The 8,965-nt window shown below is 61.2% G+C and overlaps 3 protein-coding genes across 3 annotated transcripts; all 3 read left to right on the forward strand.

Moving 5' to 3' along the window:
• Positions 1-133: 133 nt before the first annotated feature.
• Positions 134-2,641, forward strand: LBRM_24_1140 (conserved hypothetical protein; the record flags this gene model as incomplete). Its single annotated transcript, XM_001565329.1, has 1 exon — positions 134-2,641. One exon carries the CDS (start codon positions 134-136, stop codon positions 2,639-2,641), a length of 2,508 nt encoding a protein of 835 aa, XP_001565379.1.
• Positions 2,642-3,899: 1,258 nt separating this feature from the next.
• Positions 3,900-6,959, forward strand: LBRM_24_1150 (actin-interacting protein-like protein; the record flags this gene model as incomplete). The annotated part of the gene is made up of 1 exon (XM_001565330.1): positions 3,900-6,959. The coding sequence occupies one exon, from the start codon at positions 3,900-3,902 to the stop codon at positions 6,957-6,959; it is 3,060 nt and encodes a 1,019-aa protein (XP_001565380.1).
• Positions 6,960-8,000: 1,041 nt separating this feature from the next.
• LBRM_24_1160 (conserved hypothetical protein) lies at positions 8,001-8,858 on the forward strand (the record flags this gene model as incomplete). Its single annotated transcript, XM_001565331.2, has 1 exon — positions 8,001-8,858. A coding segment is annotated over one exon (858 nt), but the record flags the coding sequence as incomplete, so codon positions are not given.
• Positions 8,859-8,965: the final 107 nt, after the last annotated feature.

Raw genomic sequence — 8,965 nt, forward strand, 5'->3', positions numbered from 1 at the left:
TTCACTTGCACTCTTACCCATCATCTCTTCCCGTCCTCCCCCCCCCCCCCCCCCGACACACACACACGCTTTGCACAGGCAAAGGGTAGCAGCATAGCAGTAGAAGCCCTGTACGTGCACCCACGTTGAGCGAATGCCCTACTACGAGAACCACCTGTACGGCCCTGCAGAGAAGACACCATCTCCACGGCAGCTGCGACTGCCAGTGGCAACAGAGTCGCCCATGCGTGCCGCTCGTTCTGAAGGGCCCCTCATCCCGACGGATGAGAACGACAACGATGCAGCGGAGTGGCCCATTCGACGCAATCGCCGTATACCCTCCCCGATTCTGTCACCGATCCCGGCGAACCCGGCGTACTATTCGCACCATGAGGAGGACGACTACAACAGCAACCTTCAAGAAGGCGCCGGCGAGGCACAGCAGCGACGGTGGATGCGCGAGCGAGACTCGTCACGACATCCTCCGGTAGAGCCCGTAGCGGGCCACAATTTATCCTCAAATCCCCGCACAGAAGAGGCCTTTCTCAGCATTCCGCGAGCTGCGTCGTTGCTACAGACCCGGCAGGTGCAAGCCCCCTCTACGGGGCCTCGTGCGCGTGCTGAGGTGGAAGCGTTCACCGAAGACCAGCAGGACGCCGATGAGTACATGGCTGAGGAAGGTCTTGTCTCCTCGCGGCCTTTCCCCACAGTTTGGGACGCGAGGGAGCGGCCATCCTTTGGTACCGCAGCGTACCGCAGTGCTGCAGACGAAGCGGACTACAGTGCCGAGCCCGTGGCGCGCCCACAGTGGCTGGCGCACAACAGTGATGAATCCGCCCACCAATCACGTAGCGTGAGAAGTGCACGTAGATATGAGGATGAAGGCAGTGAAAGGTACCGCGCGCTCTGGGCTGGCCCCGAGCGTCAGGTGCCACGGAAGTCGTTGCCCGTCCGCTGCGCGCGGTGCGACTACCGTCTTCCAGAGGAGCTGATCGAGTACCTGCTGGAGACTTCGATGTACCATTCAGTTCCTCAGCCACATTGCCCAGAATGCGGCGCTCAACTCGCTCCCATCGCCAAGGCCACCTACGGCGACGGTGATGACAACGTCTATCACAGTGAACGGGAACCACCTCGACGGCGAGAGCGCCGCTCAAAGCGCGTGAATATGCCTCCGAAAGGCCCCTACGAAAGGCGAAGCATCTCTGCGGAGTCAAGCAATACCGACATAGGCGTGATAGACGCCGTCAGCAGCTCCAATGGGGACTCAAGGCACGAATCGCAATTATCGCCGGGAGTGACGCCGCGGCCCTCCCACTCCAAGATCGAGCCCGAGAACCCCGCGCCTCTCCCACCGCCTCGCCAGCCTAAGGCGCCGATGCCACCGCCCCGATTCGGAGCGCCGGGTGGCACCGGATGGACTCCCGGAGAAACGCCTATCATTGTTCTGGCCAAGTCACCATACCTCACCCTTGATTCCTTGCCCCGTAGCCTTCATTCCGCCACAAAAGGAGTGACTCCTAGCAGTGACTGGCATCCAGGCGAGGAGGTCACTAGCGCCATCAGCCCAGGCAACATCGCCGTTCCGTGGGCAGTAGAGGGGTGTACTGCGTGCAGACGACAGGCCGGTGTGGGCCTCGCGGGACTTTTTTGCTGCGCCATGCCCTGCGTCCTCTTCCGCGAACGCAAGCAGCTACTCCTCCACACACCGAGCAGTCGCTATATCTGCTGCGCCGGTGCCTTCCCGTGCTGCGTTCCACCAGCGTCGCTGCGGCCTGAGTTGTACTACACGGTGGGACCCAATTACCTCTACAGCTCAGCCATGGACGCGGAAACCACCCGATACTTGGATAGCGTCGAGGACCCCACCACGGCAGCGTCGCAGCAGCGGCACCGGTATGACCTATACAGTGCGATCGACGATGAGGGCGAAGAGCAGGTGACTGCACTGCGCCTCGCCGGAGGAGGGCGGCCGCCACTCGCCGCCTTTCGATCCGTGACCGGGGTCACCTCTCCTGCCTTGCTCGTGAACCCGCAGACGGGCCTGCCGCTGGACGGCTGCTACTCAAAATTGGCTGACCACGGCGTCGACCGGCCGCTCGCCAACCGCGCCACCTCGCCGACGAGTGCGCCACCTGGCACGGGTTGCTGTGACTGCATCACCTGGGTCGACAACACTTGTGTCTGCGACAAGACGCGTGGCTGTTGCCTCTACTGCACGCACCCCACTGCCTACTGCCTGGCCTGCCCTATGCTCTGTTTGTGCTGCGAGATGACGTGGTGCATGCCATGCGCTCTGTGGACAAACCGGCTCCTAATCCGTCAGCATTACCACCTCCTTCCCGACACCGCTATCGATGGAGGGGCTGTGTGCTGCTACAGGTGCTATCTGCAGTGCTGCACGCTCGCGTGCACGCAGGCGTACACTCCAACGATGGCCAGCGGCACTTCCACGCGTGTAGAAAGCACGGCTGCGGCCACCGCATCACCGACGTCCCTTTCGTGCTGGTTTCAGCTGACCATCACTGTCGCCGCGTGCTTGGCAGCTGTCTGCTGCTTGTGCCCCTGTGCGGCCTGCGGGCTAGCGCAGCAGCGAGATCAGATTCAGCGACTTGGATACCCGCTTGTCGTTCAAATTCCCTCAGAGACAGAGATGGCGTAGTAGGACGTTCTTCTTCTCTCTCCCCCCCCCCCCCACCCCCACACTCCCTATTTTCGTTCGCGTATGCGCCTGTGCTTCTACGCCTTTTTACTACACAGTCTTTGCGCCCCTCTTTTTTGGGTGTTTCCCTTGTTTGTACCTCATCTCCACTGTACGCCATCTGTTCGCTTCCTCCTCCCCACCCTGACCTCCTTCACACACATCACACACACTCCTCTCGTGCTGCGCGTCGTCGCCCCCGTGCACGAGTGCACGCCACCCGTGTGTCCGGCTTTGGCTGCTCACTCCCCCTTTTTCGCTCGTCTTGCCTTTATCCTCTCTCTCTCTTTGCCTCTCTCTCCCCACCTCCACCAAGAGGATCGAAGCTGAGGAGGACACAACGTCATCCTTCCAGGGCGCATGTTGAGACTGTAGCCTGAATCAATGTTACTCTAACTCTCTGCAGCCTGTGACCTGCCATGACCGCCCCCGTACCCTCTTCCTCACCACCGACTCCTTTTATTCACTCACACGCACGCACGCACGAGTGGCCCATCCTCCTTCGATATCGTTCCGAAGCGGCAGCGCACCCGTGACACGCGCGCGCATCTGTCATTATAGAAAACCACACATACAAAGGGGGGAGGGGGAAAGGCGGGCGAGGAGGAGCGCGAGAAGGGGACTTCTCCACACACCAGCACGCCACGCACTTCCTTCGCTTCCTCCTCCTTCTCGACGCATGCACACGAACATCAACGCTTTCTGTATGCACCTCAATAGCGCTAGATTACGATAGATTGTCTCATCACCACTACCACAGTTCCCTCCTCATTCCTTGGAGGCATCCATGCCAGGTACCTCGTCGCCACGACTTCCGTCGGAAGCGGAGTCGATCTCACGATCCCGCTCACCACTGCCGCCGCCGAGCGTGTCCAGCACCACGCGCCGTCCACGCTCGCAAGGGGGCAACACAAGTTCAGAGAATCTGTTAGACATGCGTAACTCGGGCGGTACGGGCGGGGAGACAAGTAGCTTACGGCGCTCCAGTGCCCGTAGGAGCGAGCCGCTATCCTCTCGCTCCTACGAGCTACACTACCCCCACTCACTTGGTGCCACGCTCTCGTCTACTTCTCCGCAGTGCACGAGCCGACCTTTCAGCAGTGAAGCCAGTCGCCACAGCAGCAGTGGTGAACACAGTGGCGGGCGCTACAGTGCTACCGCCGCCGCCTCCGTCGCCCATTCTCCATCCTCGCCGATTTATTCGGCCGCTCGTCAACGTATGCGCAACAGTCGCAGCCGCAGCCCTACGCTCGTGATTGCTGAGGCCGAAGCAGTCCGCGCCGCCTGCGAGTTCTCGATTGACATTTATCGAAAACTGCATCAGCGCAAGTTCAAGTCTCTCCATGAAGAACTTGACTTCCTGCGAAAGGACTTTGTGGCCTCGCGCAAGACACTTGCCTTGCTTCACAAAGACAACATCCGCCTCGAGCAGGAGCTCATGTCGCGGGTGGTCGAGATAGACGAGCTGCGGAGGAAGCTGGAAGATGCGCAACGAGAGGCGGAGCAGCAAACGCCGAGTCAGCGCGAGCGGGGCTGCGGCAGCGGCTCTGAGAAAGGGGACCTTGTGGACTGCAGACGATGCGGGGCGTCAAGTCTCTGGGCTGATGCGGACGATATGGGGGAGGTGCGCATGAACACCGCATCTGAGGGTGGCAAGGGTGACCGGCAGCAGCAGCAGCCCAGAGACGCAGAGAAGGAAGTATCAGCGACGAAGGAGCCTTCACGGGCATCTACCCTACGCACCAGCCTCCCTCTTTACGCGGCGAGTAGGCAACGGAAAAGTGGCACTGCCGCCGTCAGCGGTGCGTCAGCGCGAGACCTCAATGATGCCAATCCCCAGCAGCTCATTTGCGATCTTCGCGCCAATCTGGCGCGTCGTGACACCGCGCTGAATGAGGTGCAGATGGAGCTCGGCGCACTCCAGCACATCCGCCAGCGACTGGAGGCGGAGGGGCATCGACTGCAGGACGAACTTTCGGAGGTAAAAAAGCAGCGAGATGCGCTGCAGGCCCAGCTGACAGCGCAGGAGGAACTGCACACAGCAACAGTCGCGCAAGTCAAGGGCTTCGAAGTACAGGTACAGCAGCTTACGAAAGAAAAGGAAGACGTGCAGCGTCGACTTACGACAGCGGAGCTGCTCTACGAGTACACCGGTTCTATGAGTGACGGTAAAACTTCTGGTGCTGCCTCTGGCATTGGTGGCGGCTATGCGCATGCGCAGGAGGAGGCGCTGCGAGAGCAGCTGCAGCTGTACCGGTCGAAGTGGCAGGCCGCAGAAGACCAGATGGAGCACCTGCACGAGCGGATCTCCCAGCTGCAGCGTCAGCTCGCCATTGGCCGCGCAGACGACGGGGTGACAGCGGGGCCGCTGAAGCCGGCAGCGAGCGAGCTGTGCGATGCCGTCCAGGCTGTTGTCCAGGAAGCGAAGTACACTGCTGATATGGCGGCGCTTCGCCGGCAGCACCACGAGCAGCTGCAGCTGCACATTGAAGAGGCTCAGCGACTGCAGCGGCGACTTGAGCGAGCTCAGGAGAACGCCTCCTTTCATGAAGACCAGCTGCGTCAGCAGCGACAAGACGATGCACGGCAGCACCACAGTGAGGTGCAGGCGCTACAGGCACAGCTCCGCACGGCGCAAGGTGAACTTGTGAAAGCCCAGGAAGACCGTGAGCATCTCGCGCGGCAGCTGCGCCGTTCAACGGAGCAGCAAACCACCGTTGAAGTACTGCGCAGTCAAGTCGAACAACTGAAGCAGCGACTCGGTGAAGTGGGGGCGGATCTGGCGCAGGTGCGCGGAAGAGAGAAGCAGCTAACCCTGCAGGCCCAGCGCGAGCGGCTGGAGCGCGCCAAGGCCGAACACGATGCGGAGGCAGCGCAGGAGCTGCTGGAGCGTGAGAAGACGGAGGCGCAGTACCTGAGAGAAGAACTAATAATCACCCGCGAGCAGCTCGGCATGCACGAGGCCACCGAGGTGTCAGGGACAGGCGCGACGCCAGCACCCCCGTCCCTCCCCTCCACATGCGCACCCGACGCCACCGACGCAGGAGACCCGCAGCGCCGACGCATCGCACGCACCATCAGAGGCGCAGGGGATGCAGAGGGTGACGCAGTAGCTCTCTCGTCAGAGTTGAAGGGCTACGTCGGTCTCATGCGCCTGAACACGGCCTTGCAGCGGCGCATTGCGGAGCTGGAAGCGCAAGCTCTGACTCGCCACGGCAGCGGCAGCAGCAAGGGTGAAAGCACGAACAGAAACGAAGGGGAGACGCAGCAAGCGCAGCCGACGGCTCCGGCAAGTGAGGAACTCGCATTGTCGAAAACGCCACCAGGTGACCTCTCTTCACCTCCAGCACTGGAGCAGCAGCAGGCGGCGCACCTTCAAGAAGAGCTTGCCAAAGCCTTACAGAGTCAGCATACCCTCATGGCAACCTGTGCCGAAGCAGAAAAAGAGCGACGTCAGCTGATCGAGGACAACCAGACGCTCGCTGACGGCCTCGAGCTGCTCGAGAGGCAGCTGCGTAAATACCGAGCAAAGCGAGCGCGCAAAGCGAGCGCAAGGGACACTAGCAGCTCCCGAGCTGAGGCACCGCCTTCCGCGCTAACGGCAGGTGCGAAGTCGCGCAAACACGCCGACGTGGAGGAGGAGTTGCCGACAAACCCCTGTCGATCCCATGACACACAACCACGTGAAAGTCGCGTGCGCAGTCGCCTGCAGACGGCCCGCGCTCAAGACCACAACGTCACTGTGCACCAAAGCACCGATGGGAAGGGGCAACAACCGCAGCCGCAGCAAGGGAATGAGAGGGTGACAACAGAGCAGAACCTATCCCCGGTGTGCACCGGCTGTCGAAGTAATTCCGGCCGCCCTGCTGCAACTGCGCGCATCACACGCTCAGCATCGGCTACGCCCTTTGCGGTCGCGTGTGGTGTCGCCGGAACTGGGGTGGCGGATTGCACTGGTGCTGGGTGCTGCCATTCCCCACCGTGCACAGTGGGATGGGTCGCTGAGATCGACCAAGGGCCCATGTTGTGGCTTCAGTCCCAGTTGTTCTTGTCGGCGTTGGCACCCTCTTCTCTTCCCCTCTCACCTTCGCAGTCTTCGCCACGTGAAACACACGGCGATGATACGGTGCCTCCGACTCCGGAGCAACGCACCAGCGCAAATGCGGCGCAGCGGCAGAAGCAAATCTCTCCGCCACCGCTTCACCCCTGTCGGTTCGTGCACGGGAGCATCTTACCTCCGGTGTACTACCCCTCTCTTGTGGAACGCAGCCGTGACTAGCTCGTTGCTCGGGATCCCCTCCGCTACCACCGCTACTACCAGTAAGGGGGAGGCGTGATAAAAAAGAGACGCTATAAGCGGTGCCACACGGGACTGCTTTGCTCATCCCTGCCCCCGGTCTTCACCCTCTCTCGCTCTCCCTCGGCACTATCACGGAGAGTTCCACTCTCAGTGTATGGGATTTACGCTTGTGGTACTGCCCCTCTGTGTTCCCCGGGGAAGTTCGGTCTGCGGATATGTGCGTGGCAGGGCCTCGTTCCGTCCGCGCGTAGGTGTCTGAGAAGAGGTACGCGAGTGTTCATCCGCCACCATCAATGGTACAGTGCGCAGCCGTCGGCTACACACACCTCCTCTCAGGGCGCGCTTTGCCTGCTAGAGCAGACGAAAAGCGAACAAAGAATTAGGAGAGCGCATGCATGGTATACCTAGTGAGGATGAGTGAGGCGTACCGATCGACAACATCACCTCACTGCTGTCGGTGCTCGTGGAGAAGAAGAGAGGGGGGAGGGGCGTGGAGGCACAGGGAGCTGTGTAACACGCGGTGTGATCTGTGCCTGTGCCTCAATCGGTGCTTTGGGGGCGAAGTCCCACCACCCCATCCTCTCCTGCCTCACATAGAGAGAGACGCATGTGTGTGCGTACGCGTATGCGTGTGCGTGTGCAGTGTGGTAAAGGAGGGGGGCGACCAACGGCACACAACCACCTGTACGTGGCTTGTTTTGCTGCTTGTTGTTGCGCCCCTGAACCCTCTTGAGTCGGTGGCGGAAGGCGCATGCCAGGTCACACGCGGATCCACTTCGTCTCCCCCATAACTGCCTCTCCTTGCGACTGCCCTCAAGAGCTTCATCGCTGTCGCTGTCCCCATCGCCGTACTCCCCTTCTCCCTCTAGCTACTCTCGCTTGCTCGTGTTGTTCATCGCCTCTTCCCGCACATTGCCCTACACACCTTCGCTGAGTCGTACCGCCAAGCTTGTTTCCTCTCTTCACCGCCACCATCCGCCAACACACTCTCCCCCTCCTCACTTAAAGAGGTGGCCACTCATGAAGGCGATGGGAACTCGACAGCTGTGCAGACGCAAGCCGCGTCTGCCACATGGCGCTTCAACTCTCCATGCTGACCAAGCCCACTGGCGTGGCCTGTCACGCACCACGACGGGTGCCGGTACTAGTGCAGAAGCCGCTCGCCCAGCCACGTCCCTCACCTCCTCGCTCGTTTCTGTGTCACCCTCCTCCACCCTCGCTTGCCCTCGCCGCTTCTTCTGGAATTCCTTCGCGTCCGCCACTACAGGTGCCACCTCCGCGATGCATGGCTCCGTTGCGGAGCGAAATGCTGAGCAGCTTGCAAAGAGAGTGGAGAAGGTACACCATGACGCCGGCCTTGAAAATGAGCGGCTTCTTGGGGCGTGTCTGGACCTGCTCGGGATGTGCAGCGGCAACGCGGCCGGATCACTGCCGTCCAACGCGCTCGATGAGGTTGCACGTGATCGCATCGGGGTGCTTGTTGACGTCCTCCTGCACGACCACCACCGCACCCCAGCAGAGCAGTTCGACCTTGTCTACACCGCTCTGTGCCTGCCAGCCGCGCAGCATCACCGGCAGGTGCAGCGGAGCCTGCTGGTGGTCCTCCGCTCCGTCGTCCCGGAGACGCTCTACCGCGTGTTCGAGAGCGTGGATCTCTTTCTGCTGCAGGATGACGAGCAGTCGCTGCGCCAGCGTGATGTGCTTATGAAATTCGTGCACGCGCTGCTTGGAGAACTCCATGTACCGGATGGTTTGGTGGAGGAGGAGGTTCTCTCCGTGTATGTGGAGAACATGAAGGCGGTGTTTCCGGTGCTCGCCACCTGTCCTGCATGGCAGGTGGTGGAGCGCGATGCCGTGACAATCGCTTTGAAGGCTAAGCTCTTCGCACTGCTCAGCCGCCTCTGCGCCGTGCTCGACGAGGACAAGACGGGCAAGGTGAAGCTGGCGGATCTGCGTTCCACAGCGGAGCGCGTCCTCAGAAAGGG

The sequence above is a fragment of the Leishmania braziliensis genome, chromosome 24 (assembly GCF_000002845.2).
Source record: "Leishmania braziliensis MHOM/BR/75/M2904 complete genome, chromosome 24".
Lineage (NCBI taxonomy): Eukaryota > Euglenozoa > Kinetoplastea > Trypanosomatida > Trypanosomatidae > Leishmania > Leishmania braziliensis.